This window comes from Planococcus citri, chromosome 5, assembly GCF_950023065.1.
Source record: "Planococcus citri chromosome 5, ihPlaCitr1.1, whole genome shotgun sequence".
Lineage (NCBI taxonomy): Eukaryota > Metazoa > Arthropoda > Insecta > Hemiptera > Pseudococcidae > Planococcus > Planococcus citri.
Window position 1 is genome coordinate 15649487 of NC_088681.1, and position 16297 is coordinate 15665783.

Genomic DNA, 16297 nt, shown 5'->3' on the forward strand with positions numbered 1-16297 from the left:
TTCCTTTCAGAATATCAGTGTCACGCTCGGGCCCAATAATATGTTGTTTTCCTTCGTTCGTTTTCGTTTATAATCGTTGTTTTCATTTTGCATTATTGTCTGGGACGAGGGCGGGGTGGGGCACGAGCGTGCCCCTGGATCAAGTGTTGAAATTCATTGTTTGATCATAGGACATTTGCCCCGGATAAATTATTATGCAGAAATCTCGTAATTGAAGAAAATATGTATATTAAATTTAGGCTAAAACAAAATATCAGAAGTTGTTACTTATCGAACAATGATTCAAAATCAGTTCTTAATATTTAAAATTCATCAAATATTTATGCTGGTAATTGAAATTTCATTATGCACAAGTTTTTTTGAAAAATTCAACACTTTTACTTATTTTTGAATTTCTCAGCTGCATCTATAGCAAGAAGGCTGATTTTTTTTCTAGGAGTGTGGATAGTGTTGCCACACACTAAAACAAACAAATTTCCGATGAAAATTGTTTTGCACAAGTTTTATCTGCGATAGTACCTTTGCCTCGTCGCGAACTTTTGCGCCACCCTCCTCTAGATGATGCTAACATTTATGAATTAGGAATCTAATTTCAGGAATTTTATTTTATTAAATTTGTTGATCGCTAGGATTTATCTGGTAGTAGATACATGACAAAATTTATTAATTTTGAGTTACGAGATTTTGAAGAGTAAAGATTCAGTTCCATATTCGAATCATGCCACTTGATCATTGATAGATAAGTAGTACTAAGAACGGCTAATGAAATGTTTTCCAAGTTATAAGATTTTTAATTTCAAAGACTGAATGCAAATAATCACCTAGATACATACCATGATTAACCATAGCGAGATAGGTACCTACCTACTACTGCTAACGCAAGTAATAGGTACTCAATCGAATCCCACTATTAGGTTATATGTACGAAGAATTTTAAAATTAAATATTTAATTTTGATTCATCTACTCAACTTAATTACAATTTTCATAATTTGGTTTTAGTAGCTCCACGTTTAAGCAATTAGAAAATGTTGTTTCGACGTAGAGGTACTGATAGCAGTGATTAAAGATAAGCTGTTAGGTACCATTTAAAATGCGCGATTCTAGAATCTGATGGTCACTTACAACTATGCCATTCCGCGCGCTATACTCATGTCGCCAACGACTTTCTGTTTATTTCGCGAAAGTGCAGATTTAGACTACCTACACCTATATAACTAGGCGTTATTTGTTCGGTTACGTTAATTCTTAAAATTTTTTACGATGAAACTGTTTTCGAAAAAACTCTACCACGCGTTAATAGCGGGTTTGTGTTGGACTAGTAATTCGGCATTCGCACGTGCCAATTACGCCGATGTTTCGTCATCGATTTCGATGGACGACTCAGTTTCCTATGACGATTACGCGCATAAGACCCCGATGAACAAAAGCAATGATGACTTCGAAACAGGCGAGAATTATTTTGAACGTTATGACCCTGATGAAGAAAGCGTTGTCTTCGATTCTGACGAATACGATTATTACTCGTAAGTGCATATTTCACTCAATTCACATCGAAGTATTAATACGCATAACGCTCGGGTTCAAGTGATCAAAAATACTCGGACGCGTGAATAATTTTTAAAAAAATTGCTAACTTTGTGTGGTATATAAAATCTCTCAAAGGCGTTGAATGTTTCATCAAATACCTAGGCTAGGTAGTATACTATAGGGCGGCTCTTCTATTCAAGTTTGAAATTTTGTTGCATCAACCTCCCAACAGTTGTTCCATTTGGTGAGAAAATAATTCCCAAATTTTGGTTTTGCCCTCAGTGAAAAAAATGTGGTTCCAGATTCCAGTTATCCCTTCCAATTTTCTTTCAAAAAATAGAAAGTGGTGCAAAATTTTTACCGACTTTGCCGTGAAACGGAAAGTCAAGGTATTGTATTTGTCATGATGGTTGAGGATTTGGGTGGGGGTGGGTTTTCTTGACGAATTGAAGTGTGCTGATCACGATAAGACATATGGCGCAAAACGAGATAAGTTTATATATACTATCTTAGTAGTACATTGCGAGATCCGACCCAAAAAATTTCGAAAAATGCTAAAAACTCAAATAATAACCCTACAACTTCGTTCGAACGCACGTTCCAGTGTGTAAACAGTGCCTTTCTATGCATTGCCGCCATCAATTTCGCAATCCGCATAAACCGAGATCCACCAACGGCCTAAACCTGATTTGGGGGTGGATCTCGCAAGATGCGTCGTTTATCTATTTTCAAAAATTGTATATAAGTATATAAATAGTAGGTAAAACGAGATCCGGCTGAAAATGTGTGTACAGGGTCCCCCGGATCTCACGAGTACCATGGCATATGACAGAACTTGCGAGATCCGGCAAAAGGATCTCAGGATCTCGCAATGCCCGATTTTATATAAAACGGATCTCGTAATGTATGGTTTTTACATGTATAGATATGCAAATGGTACCTCTACGTCACCTTTTATATACTCACGCGTTCTCTTGGTCACCGAAATCGGTGACGGAGGCGTTTTGCCGGTGACGAAAACGTTTCCCTGTGTATAACAAGTCCAAACGGTTTGTTTTCCCCTGAAACGTAAAAGGGCAAAACTTTGTCCGGTGACGAAAAGGTCATGTATACACCTAGGGTAAAGTACCAGTTAAGGCTCAACGTACCAGTTGAGAATCACTACTCTGTGTGGAGCGCTATTGATTAAAAGTTAAATTTTTTGCCATATTCTAATACCCAAGTCCTCCAACCACACATTACAACTCATTACATCGCGTTTTGTTCAATAACACAGCCAATAAAAAATATCAAAGTTGATGTTGAAGAAAAAGCGTGATTTTTTGATACTTCAAAAAGGTGATGTTAGTTTTTTCGAAAAATTTAGCAATTAATCCTTGAAATTTATCGAACAAATACATTATATGCGAAGTAGAAGGCTAGTAAAACATCATTCATGCTCATTTGCGAACTTTCAGCAGCTTTTGTTGATTTGCGATCTCACACAAAAACGTTGATTTCAACATTTTTCGGAGGCAAATTTCGCTAGTAATTTTAAATAAGAAATTGCTTGTATGTGCTTAAAGTGTAGCTTAGATGTGCTAGGAACGAAATTCATTCGAAAATCGATCAATTTCAGAAGTTTTTGTGTGAGCCGCATATGGTACGAAATTTGCCGAGCCGCAAGCGGACAGAAAGTTGGGTGATTCGCAAGTGGTACTAAATATTTTTGATTTTTTTCAGAATGTAGCATCAAAATTTTATACTCAATAGGACTTGGAGTTTGCTATTTGGCGGGAAATGATAAAAAACTAAACACAAACCAAAGCAAACCAAAAAAAAATTGAAAACTTTTAAATGTCCACTAGCGGCTCGGCCAAGAAAATCCATATCTGTCCGCTTGCGGCTCACTGATTTTGTGAGCCACAACTGGTACTTTTTCAAACACGTTTTTCTATGTGAAGTTGAACGTTTCGAAATTTTTCCAGCTGTCTTGTTGTATGGAAAGGTGTAGGTAAGCTGTGAAATATTTCAATTTTACAAAATATTGAAGAGCCGCAACCGGGCCCGGGGGCCCGGTTGCGGCTTTTTGGACCATTTTTCAAAAAATCGTGGCGCTTAGGCAAAAATTTTTAAAAATTTTTCAACGCTGAAAATGTGTAGTAGAAGGATGGAATTTTCATTTGCATTTAAAAAAAAAAGTATTTTTTGTCATTTTCATGGTGTAATGAACGGTTGAAAAAAGTGAGCCATAACTGGTACTTTACCCTACTGTATACAGATTTTAAAATTTTTGTTCCATCAACACGGACATACCCTCGACGTCACCGTATATACCTAAACAGTACCTATTGGTCACCGCTTTTTAAATGCTTCCAGTTGTGTTATATTTTCGTACTCGTAGCCAGCGCAGTTGCAATCTATTAGGCAAGGCAGCAGGTGACAATTTGGTATAGTCAATATCTTTTTAAATACACAAGGTCACGGAAGAGATCAGTTTATAATCGGAGGCAAATTGGTACCATTCTCGTAAATTTTTTTTGTATAAGCTTAAAGCATGTAAATCAAGTGGGGAAAAGAGTATAAGCACTATTACAACTGTGCTGGTAACGAATAAGAAGTAAATACACCTCCGGAGGCATTTAAAAGCCTGGTGACCAAAAGGTACTGTTTATGTATGGTGACGTCGAGGTTACTTAGGTCCATATATATATATAAGTATAGGTATATCAATTTATGTATAAATTTGTGTCACGCTGAACTCAAAAGCTCCGAACTTTAAGTCGAAACTGATGATGGCAAAATATTGCTTTGATACTGAACTAGAGAAATTTTTAATTTGGTCGAAATCGATTCAGCCGTTTACGAGATATGAACGTTTAAGTGTGTTTCAACGTTAAGGCTAACTGGATAAGCTGAAATTTGTGTAAACCATTATATCTAGCAAACGGCTCGCCCCCAATAAACAGACCGGGTGGTTAGGGTGTGTAGGTTGCGGATTGGTGCGCCGGAGGTCGGGTGTTCCAACCCTGTGCGAGTCAAGAGGTGAAAATTTTTTGTCGATTTTTTTGTTAATTTTATCAGTCCAAAATTTTTTTGCCATAAAAAATCAAAATTTTACAAAAATTGCTAGTGTAATTTTTGTTTCAACAAACAACATTAAGTTTTTGGTAAATATCCAGTAACTTTTGATATTTTTTTTTTTTTTTTTGGTAAATTAATAGTAATTTTCAGTAAATAAAATGATTACCTAGTTATTTTTGGTGAATTACTCGTAATTAAAGTTGGTCGAAAATGGTAAATTGCTTGGGTAATTTTTGTTTTGGTAAATCAATGGCGTAATTTTTGATAAATTGGTATTCCAATTGGTAAATTTTCGTAAATTGCTGGGGTAATTTTCAGTTTTTCAATAAAGTTGGTTGAAAATTTTGGTAAATTACTGGGGTAATTTTTGGTATTGTTAAATTAGTGGGGTAATTTATTTTGTTGAATTGGTATCAACCTTTGGAAGTAAATTACTGGGGTAATGAAAAATTGGTAAATTAGTGGGGTAATGTCTGGTAAATTACTGAGGTATAAATGTTAGTAAATTGCTGGGGTTATTTTTTTTTTGGTAAATTGGTAAATTTTGGTAAATTGGTAAAAACCTATGGCAGTAAATTACTGGGGTAATTAAAATAAAAGTTGGTAAAAAATTGGTAAATCAGTGAGGTAAATGTTGGTAAATTCAAAATTGCTGGGGTTATTTTTGGTAAATTTGTAAATTTTGGTAAATTGGTATAAATTTTAGTAAATTGGTAAATTTTGGTAATTTGGTAAATTTTGGTAAATTTTGGTAAATTGGTAAATTTTGGTAAATTGGTATAAATTTTGGTAAATTGGTATAAATTTTGGTAATTTGGTATAAATTTTGGTAATTTGGTATAAATTTTGGTAATTTGGTTAATTTTGGTAAATTGGTTAATTTTGGTAAATTGGTATATTTCGGTAAATTGGTTAATTTTGGTAAATTGGTAAATTTTGAGGTAATGTGTGGTAAATTACTGAGGTAAATGTGTGTAAATTGCTGGGGGTTATTTAGAGCAAAGTCGGTTGATCTTGCGTACTGCGCAAGATGTTTTTTCGGTTGAATTTAATAGGAACTGAGATGCTTATGAATCAATTTGAGCTTTCACAACTTTTGATTGAAAAGCGCTAGAGCTTTGAGGGAAAACGAGGTTGTAGAGGAGAAAGAGTAGATCATTTTTCATGTTTCAAACACTCATGTGCTCGATCAAATTTTCGAGTTATCAATGTTTCAAACACTCATGTGCTCGATCAAATTTTCGAGTTATCAAAGTTCAAAGTTTCAAGGTTACAATTTTTTTGCATTTAAATTGAAATATCTCAATTTTGAGTGGGCACATTGGTGTTTGAAGCATGAAAAATTATCTACTCTTTCTCCTCTACAAGCTGGTTTTTAATTCAAATCTGTAGCATCAACCATTCAAAAGTTATTCAAGAAAAACATGAATTTTTTTTCAAATTACTGGGCTCTTCGTGAAATACAAAAGAAGGAGTTCGTATTGTGGCATATTATCACTAATCAGAAACGACAAGAGAAGAAAAACTGTTGCTGGGAATAGTAGAAGGCACTTTTCTCGAGAATATTCCTTGTCCAAGAATGGTGAAATCGTACCAGTATGTTGATCAAACTGTTAGATTGGCCCTTATGATTTTTGTAAAAATTGAAATATAATTTATAGCTCCAAGGGCCAATCTTCATCATTCACTACAAATACATACATTCCTTGTTAATAAATTTTTGAACCTAACTGTGATTTTTTCACGTAAAGTTGTACTTGAATGATGAATGAAGGCGAGAAAAATTTGAAACCTAGTTTATACTGCTATAAAATCATGTGTATGGCGATTAGGTACCGTTTTAGAAACGGGTGTAAAAATGCAGTTTGGCCCTTCTTCCGCAGAGCAGTCGAAGATGATCATTCGAAATTTTGCTGTCTTCAAAAATGTTTTGCCCATTATTAAATACCCTAGAATAGGGGTCCGTGGGATCAGAATTATTCTTAAAGGTTTGTTTTCGTGTATTTTTAGATTTTTGGGTAGAAAAATTCAGTATGATGCCAAAATATCCAGAAATAACTCAAATGTCTGCAAGTTTCAAACCTTACCGGGCATTTAATCTCTTTCTCCTTCTGTTGGTATCAAGATTCTTTCATTATACTCGTACTCAATTTTTCAGTCAATGAAATTCCTAAAATGAAACTACATATTTAGCCACCAAGGGCAGCCAAATTTAAACGTTCACAGAGCCATCCTGGCCTTTTTCTGTAGGTACTTGGCAAAAGTTTTTTCGGATTGGTCCTATCCACTCTCTCCCCATTATTTTGTGTGTGTGTGTGTTTTTACATACATTTTAAGGGTGTGGAAAATTGGAAAAATTGGCCCACAAAACTGGAAAAAGTCGGAGAAAATCATTACAAAATTTTTGAAATGTTCAGATTTCATCCCCTCATTTTTTTATTGGGAGGTGGGTAGTTCACAAAAAAATTCAGTCAAATCATGTGAAGATTGAACGGCATCCTTTGGTCTCTCTTTGTTTTTATGGGTTTTAACATAGGTAGGATTTTATCTAAATGAAAATTGTGAACATGCACTACATGCAGTTCTGACCGGATATCTTCAAAATTTAGAGTTTAGACCATGTGAAGCAAACATAAATGAACAATGTCACGTAATTATAATGCATTTTTAAACCGAAGAGGGCCTAATGTGGACAGGTTGGGTAGCGACGGGAGTGAAAAAGACATGATTTTTTCGAAAATATCTCCTCTTTGCCCCCCCCCTCCCTCATCTAAGAACATGTGCGGAGCTACAATGTTTTCTCAGTGACTTTCAACTTGAAGTGAAGATTTCTACTGAATTTGGTCAGAATGTCCTGGTGTTTTAGGGGACAGTCCACCCTAGCTTACATTGCTCTTCCTTTAAGACTCAAATTAAATTACGAGATATTTTCAATCAGATAATTGAAGAAATTGCACCAAAATATGGGGAAAAATTTTAAAAATATTTCGAATACATTCTCAATATAGATTCATTATACATAGGTACTAACGAAGAAAACAAATTTCTAGTCTCGTGCCGAATTCTTAAAATGGGCTGGTTATCTCAACAGCACTATCATAATAGGTATCAATCAAATTTTGTGACCTATTTCTGTTTTTAATCGTATTTTGATTCTTTCTTTTTTATTTTCTCTGTTAAAGCTCTAAAAAATACAAATAAGTACATATTATGCAAAAAATGCAAAAAGGCAATTTTCTAAAAACGTGACCTTAAATTTTGCAGTTACACGAGGTAGAATAAATGCAAAATAACAAATTAAAAAAATTAATTGGTTATACTTTTTGAATGATACCTACTGAATAAAATGATCAGGTGTTTGACATTTTAATGCTACGTACTTTGAATACCCCAGTTATACTGAAGAAATTTTAAGGAAAAGTGCAAATGATGGTAGCTCTGCTTTTCATTATTGTTAAGAAATCCTCAGATTTCTTCTCAACAATACATATGTATACCTAAATACATACCTATATAACATAATTTCCTAACTAAATATCAAGTATCTAGGTGTGCTTTTTCAACAGATTTATTTTCATGTAAATTTTCTATGTTGTTCATTTGCAATTTGCATAATATATGTAGCTTATTGTTACCTATTTGTATTGTCTTTTTACAGAAACGACGATGACTTCACCCTGAACAATACTGGAAAGGCAGATATGAATGTGCCGCCACATCTCCTTGGAAGAACGGGACTTCCGATGGATTTCGATAGTTGGGAGAATATTCACGATGCAAAAAGGCTTTTTGTTGATAAAACCAGATTTCTAACCAATTTTGTGAATTATAGTAGTCAACTTTACTTCTTCGCCAAACCACGTCGTTTTGGGAAAACGTTATTTCTTCAAACGACTCAAAGCTTTTTCGGTGGCGAATGGAATTATTTTAATGGAACAAACGTGTCTGAACTCGGAAACACGCCCGGTAGAAACGGAACATGGATAAAGTATCCAGTGATCTTCTTAGATTTTGCTGGTGTGGATACCGATTTTGAAAGCAATTTACCTGTGGATGAAACTATGCGTGATCTACGTTCTGACATAACAGCACATTTACGGGATGCAGCCGGAAAATTGCTAATAGACACCACTTCATACAAAAAGCTTTCAATTTACCGCCTGATTGCACTGGCATATCAAAAATTCAACCTCCCAGTTGTAATTCTGATTGACGAATACGACGATATTATAACCTTAGCCCAGAATACTTTCAACAAACTCCTCCTGAATAGGATATTGATATATGTAGAGACATTTTATAAGCAGATTAAAAGTGCTGCTGCTAAAAAAATGGTAAAATTAGCACTCGTAACAGGGGTCCATAAATTTGCAATCAACTCGTTGCAAAGTGGCCCCAACAGTTTTGTGGACATATCCTGGAGCGACGACTTTTCAACATCCATTGGCTTTACAAAAGAAGAAATAGAAACAACCTTCAAAGCTAATATAGCAGAATTTGCCGCTCGCCTGAATCAGACGCCAACATACATTATGAAGCGTATGAGGGCGTGGTACGACGGGTATCATTTTGGCCGCAATGTCTCTAACAGGAATCATAACGTGTATAATCCCATATCGGTAATCAACGCGTTAAAAAAATTCAAGTTCGATAGTCATTGGTGTGGCACCTTGACGTCGGATTATATTGTTAGAAAAATGTACGAAATCCCGTTAAGTTTAAAACATTTTAAAAATTATACTTTGAAGAATTTCGATTTGGAATATAAATATGACGCACTTCAGAAAATCCCTCTCAGGCAGTATATGTTGCAAACGGGGTATCTAAGAATGATATCTTACGACGAAGACGAACATATTGCAATTTTGAATTTCCCTAATCGTGAGATTCGAAAACATTTGCAAAAAGAAATAGATAACTTCAGGCCGACTATTGATTTGAAGGAAGAATCCGAAGCCCTTGATAAACTAACTGAACGTTTGAGGCATTGCCCCCCAGATATTCCAACGGTTGTCGAAATTCTGAACATGCTGGGCTTTCCAAATTTCAAGGGTCCGTTGAGCAACAAAGCTTCCGAGTACGAAGTAACTCGACGTATTCATACGATTTTCAACAAAACCGAAATCAAGTTTGACAACGCCATTCTGCAAAATCAAAAAACCAATGCTGGTACAACAACATGCGGAAAAAAAATAAAGAGAACTCGTGAACCCTGCGATGAAAACGACGACGATAATGGTAATCCCCAAGGTGACATAGACTTCTTCACGACCTCCTTGCATCCTAACTTAGTTGTAGAAATTAAAGTTGACAATCAAACAAAGTTAGGCTACGAACAACTGTTAAGATACTACATAAACCATTACGACTTATTTCGAAGCACCGTAAAATTTCAAAGCAGAATAAACCTTTTGGTACTCTACTTTCACAAAGGAAAGAATAATCAAATTTACTCATGGGTGTTTATACCGTGTAAAAATCGTAAAATTATAATAAACAAGATCGACGCGGCCAACAGCACATTGGCGAGCGATGTGCGGGAGTATATTAAGAATGAATCGATAAATAAGAAAATTTCCCTTGAAACGCAAGAAGTATATAATGGTGACTTTCCTGCCTTCGACCTGCTACAAGCAGCAAATAAGAACGATCGAAAGAAACAGCCGCGCAAACGAAAACCTAATTTCACGAGTAGTTATCCACTTGATGACGTTAAGAGAAAAATATTCTCGTACATCTAAAAACCTTAGAATTATGTTAAATATTATTGGCTACGAATTTATTACGTTTTTCTGTTTATTCTAAAATATTATTTTGGTTTACGTTTCACTTGTTCTCTGGAAGTTCGAATATACTTACATACGTTTTGCTTGACATCTTTTTATTATTTCTAAAGTGGTAGCAGATTGCGTGTAATACGTTTTCGCGATAATGGCAGATATGCCGAATCTAAATATGAAGGCGACGACTTTGGTCTGGGATTATCCGATACTGACGAAGAAAAGTTGCTTCAATCGTCTGATGATTCGAGTGACGATTCTAACTCGGACGAAAACAAAGATGACGACGATAAAAAGAAAAAAGATAAGTCTAAAAAGAATTCGAAAAAATCGCATTCAAGGTCAGATTCTAAAATTTCGTTACCAACTTCAGGTATGCTTTTACCGCCTTATATTTTGAACGCTAATGTGAATTTTCAAGTTTGGCTAAATCACATAGTCAATGAGTTACGTGCCTTTAATCTAGACTGGACAATTAATTCAAAATTGGTTCAGCCAAATATTTCAAATGAACAAAAAAAGCGAGTTTTTGGTTGGATCAATGCCTATTTATTATCTCGTATTTGTGAAAATTATAAGATTTCTTGTTCCGATGCACCCGATCCGATAACTATGTTACGTAAAATTCAGACTATTAGTCAGCCTGTGGTAAAAACTGCTCGTTTTGCGGTGAAAAGATCGTTTTCAAATATTAAAATGAATAATGGCGAATCTGCGTCTGAATTCATTACCAGGTTTGACAGTTCGTTTAAGCGTCTTATGTTATACGATAAAAATAATTCACAAGAAAAACGTGAACAGCGTGAAGAAGACGCTAAAGATAATTTTTTAGCAGCCGTTAAAGCTCAATTTCCCGAAGTTAAATACGAATCAACCGATAATACAACTCTAGATGAGTTGAAAGAGTTATTAAAAGATGCTGAAGAGTCACGTAAAGAAGTCACTGAACGAAATAATATAGACGGTGACAAAACGGCAGCTAACGTTTCTTCAGCTCCGCAGAATTACGATCAATCGAATTTTCGTAATCAAAATCAACATGTTGTTCGGCGTCAGAAGTTTTTCAAGAAAAAACCGTATCATAGAAATAACGATCGTAATGCTACAAAGTGTACCAGATGTGGTAAAATTGGTCACAGTTACAAGGTTTGCTACAATCCTCGTTGGTTATGTTATGGTTGTAACCAAATGACCGATCAACATCAGGGTTGGAATTGTCCGCAAGCTCCTACACCGAATACTTCGAATAATTATTCTGGTCAAAAAGAACGTTTCAAATGGGTCCGGCCTAACTTATCCAAACCGAAGAGATATCCTGTTTTTTTAATTTAATTTTTTTTGATTTTGTAATTTAGTTTATTTTTTAAAAGTTATTAAGATTTAAAGACGGTTTTTTAGATGGAGGGGAGCGTTAAGAGAAAAATATTCTCGTACATCTAAAAACCTTAGAATTATGTTAAATATTATTGGCTACGAATTTATTACGTTTTTCTGTTTATTCTAAAATATTATTTTGGTTTACGTTTCACTTGTTCTCTGGAAGTTCGAATTGTACTTACATACGTTTTGCTTGACATCTTTTTATTATTTCTAAAGGATGAGTATAATTAATTCGTGTAAGTATGTATGTACTTTGAATTGGAATAAATGGACTTACCGGGATATTTTCGTGCACCCTCTATAAGCATCCACTCAACGTTTGTGAGTTTATCAACTTACAGGGGTTTTTCTCCATCATAATATAAGGTAAAAATGCTCAAATTTGGCTACCGCATTTTTCAAAAACCGGTATCTACTCGTACCTTATTTTCGAAAAATAGACCGCGAAATTTCTTTTTAAAAATTTCAATTTTTTCCCAACAGTTTCCAATTTGAAATTGCAAGAAACCAAAAGTGGCCACTAGAAAAAAGAAGAACAAAATTAACCCAGAAAGCTGAAAGTTGATATGGGCACCCAAACTAAAAATTTTGGATTAACTAATGAATTTGTGGGGAAAAAAACTCAAAAAAATAAAAAACTGTTTCTAACCCTTCGGAGGTTCTCCAGGTTTCCATGTTAGGAAACAAATTGCTTTAAAATAATGTAATAGGGTACCCTACCCAATTTACCAAATCACAAAAAAAAAGTGGAGCTTTTAAAAAAAAATCATTTTGGAAAACGAAAGTTTTGAAAACGCTCAAATCCTTAATTTCCAACAAAGCAAATAAATGTGTGAACAGTGGTACACAAATTGTAATTTTTTTTCAAAGTACCTACCTCATTCGACAAAATGAATAGGTAATAAAAAACATTGGTCAAAAATAATTTTTGAAAATATTTTTTTAAACAGTCGTAATAACGATAGTAAAAAAGGCCATCTGGGATTTGCCGAGTGTTGAGCAAAAGTAAAAACTTGATGAAAGAAATGCCTCTGACCAAAATATGAAAAAAACAAAAATCTCATCAAATCGTGGAAATCGGACCAAAGTACGACACAAAATTTGGCAAAATTGCGAGCTTCGTAATGGGGGTAGGTAACTATAATAAAAGAGACATTTTTATTTTGGAGCAAGAGTCAATAGGCACAGAACTTTCTTTCAGTTTGGAAAAAAAATACCTAGTATTTTGCCACTTGATCAGATGTTGGAATATGAAGAATTTCTCTTTATGTTCATCTTCATATTCCAACAATAATGATTAAGCGGTAAAAGTGTACTTCTTTTTTTCCAAAATGAATGAAAGTTCTGAGCTACAACTCCTGCTTCCAAGCAAAAATTTTTCTACATTTTATTAGTTACGCCCACTACAAAGCTTGCAATTTCGCTAAATTTTGTATCACATTTCGGTCCGATTTTCAACAAGACTTTATGTTTTGATTGAAAATCGTCTACTTATTTTCTGCCTAGATTTTTGTTTGTTTTTTCTTTTTCATGTAAGTATTGGTCAAATGTGTTTCTTTCATCATGTTTTTATTTTTGCTCAACTTGGGAAATACCAGATGTCCTTTTTTACCGTTATTAGGTACCTACAATTTTTTTTTCTTATTCATTTTTCAAAAATATTTTTAAAAATTGCTTTTGACTAGTGTTTTTTACTTACTCATTTATTGTTGAATTATTTTTGAAAAAAAATTTCAATTATTTTTGTGTCCATACCTATTCATTCGTTTTGTGGAAATGAAGGATTTGAGCTTTTTCAAAACTTTAATTTTCCAAAATTATTTTCCTTTGAAAGCTCAACTACTCATATTTTGAGATTTTGCCATTTGGGCCGGGTACCCCTCAAAGCAATTTGATTCCCCAACAAATCTTAGAGAACCTTCAATGGGTTAAGCGAATCATAACTTTCTGCTTCAAAATTCTTCAAAGTGTACGAGTATAACTATTTTCTTTAAGAATTGCCTACTTCTCCCAGTAACAAAGTTGAAAACATGACATGATGTTTTTTTTCAATTTTTTGTCTCTGAACCTACCCCCTCCTCCAACCACCTACCAAATCCTTTTCCTCCCACCTACGCCTTCTGTTAAAGAAACCATTAAAATGAAATGAATTGAATTTTTCAATAAGTTTCAATTTCTGTGTTAGTTTTTCTCGAAATTGCAAAATACTTTTTTCAAAGTCAACCCTTTCTCGATTTTCTAAACAATATTGTTGTTCTGAACCTGCTTCGCAACATGACCCCTTCCTCCTCCTCCTTTGAAAAGCCAAAAAATGAAATGAATAAAATGTTTTCAAAACTTAAGTATTTCATTTTTTTTTTTTTTTTTTTAATGTCTCTTAATACAGGACAGAGCTGTATAGGATCTTTCTTTCTCTCTTGAAAACCCACAGAAAAATGAATTTAAAAAAAATTTAAATCTGAATCTATCCGTCGAATCAGCAATTCCCTCTGAATGATTCCATTTTTCGATGGTCAGCCCCCTTTTCACTAACCAGTTTCCTCGGTAATATTGTTTCTCTTACTTTCGAAATGATATCGTCTTTTTCAAAATTTATTTTACCTATTTCATTTCCTGTTTTTTCAGTTGAAAAAAGCTGCTGATTTCCTTTTTTTTTTTTTTTTTTTTTTTTGTAATTAGGAATTAGATTACTATGTACAAATATTAATTAAGTTATCTGCTTAGGTACCTCTTATGTACTTGAACTTAATGTCTTTGTAACGAAGCTGTAGCTACATATTTAGCGACTCGTTCATTTTCAGACGTATTAGGCTGTAATTCGCATTTTATTTATACTTGAATTTACTTTTTTTCTTTTCAATCGCTACTTATCAATTTAATTGTTTTTCAAGTTCAGGAATTAAGTATTATTGTTATTCATTGTAAGTACCTACGTATGTTTAAATTATTAATGTTTCAAGTCGTAAATGAATAGATTTTAATTGTAAATAAATTATTCACTTGAGTTTGTTATGGAATTATTTTTTCCTTTCAATCAACAAATGCAATTTTGAATTTTGAATTTGACCATGACCACCAAGTTGACTTTTCATTTTCCGACCTCGTGTTTTTCTTAAATTTCGATATTTTTCATTTTTTTTTTCAAGTAGTGGTTAATAAGTAAAAGAACTCTAATCAATTGACCCTCACCCTCAGCCATTTTGCAAAAGAGGAGATGGACTTCAATATACTCAATTGCGATTTTTGAACTCTGAAGCTGACGATTCACAACTTAAGGGCGTTTTATACGAAAAATTGAGCAGGGAGGTACTCTGTTGAGAGAATTTTTGTGGACGGGGTCCAGGAAAATCGAATGAACATCCCAATAGTATTTATGTAAGTACCTACGAATATAGGTATCTATCTAGGTACTAATCCACGACAAATTTGATGGGCTGATCAATTTGTAGCGTATTTTTTAGAATAAATTTTTAAATCAGTAGAAAGAAAATCATAACCTATGCATATTGCATATACCCAATCATTCATCTGCGCCAAAAAAAAATCGAATCATTTCGAGATTACAATAATTGTAATCTCGAAATGATTCGCCACAAAGAAAGTCACTTCACGACTCCACGTGTCAAGTTTTCGACTTACGACCATTCAAATACACGCCGTTGCCAGTATTCTTTCATCGTGTAATAACCGTATACTTATGAATGAAAGTGGCAAAGAGATTTCTCGACAAAGAGCTTTTAAAACCACCAACTCCGCCAACGAAAAACAAAATGCTAATCGAATGAACCTTTGAAAATGCTGTTTCTGACGCTGGAATACTACGCTTGAACGAAGGTATAAACCATGGAGAATGGAGATAGACAGAGAGAGCGATGTTATAAAATTATCCTAATAAAAGGAAACATAACGTTGTAACCTTGCGAAATAGAATAATGACGCAAGCAACATTTTATTAGATTTCAAAATAAACAGAAATAAATACACTTTAACGCTCATACCTTAATAAGTATGTAGGTATAGTATACTGCGGTATACGCGATGATATAAAACGAAACGTATAAAATAATCGTACCTAGTATTTACAACACGTGATATAGGGCATCAAGCCCGTATCCAGAATTTCCTCCTGGGGGGGGTGATGAATGACTCATAAGTAGGGGACAAAAATCACAAAATTCCCAACGGGCTCATATGTATGAAAATTTCAATAGTAGGCACATTTCAGACATTTTCATGCTGAATTTCAGCTTGAAAAACGTGTTGATCAAAGTGAGGTTTTTGAAATTTATCCTGTGTTGTTTATACCTATTTATAATGAAATTCAGATAAGCACGAGCGAAGCGAGGGAAAAATTTTGGAAATTTGTCAATTCAATAAAGAGTAAAAAATACTACATTTCTGATTGTAAAATTGATTTTTCTGGATTTAACTTGACACTCCTCACGTCTTCGGACTTGAATTAGTATTTTGTTCAACTAGGGAGCGATAATGATTTTTGACGATTTTCGAGGTTTATTGCCCAAGCGTCGCGAGGAAAATGATTCA

General features: G+C 34.1%; 1 protein-coding gene across 1 annotated transcript; it reads left to right on the forward strand.

The window, feature by feature from the left end:
- The first annotated feature begins 1098 nt into the window (after positions 1 to 1098).
- On the forward strand, positions 1099 to 10466 carry LOC135846729 (uncharacterized). Its single transcript, XM_065365992.1, has 2 exons — positions 1099 to 1525; positions 8251 to 10466. The coding sequence occupies exons 1-2, from the start codon at positions 1263 to 1265 to the stop codon at positions 10331 to 10333; spliced, it is 2346 nt and encodes a 781-aa protein (XP_065222064.1). The 5' UTR covers positions 1099 to 1262; the 3' UTR covers positions 10334 to 10466.
- The last annotated feature ends 5831 nt before the right edge of the window (positions 10467 to 16297 follow it).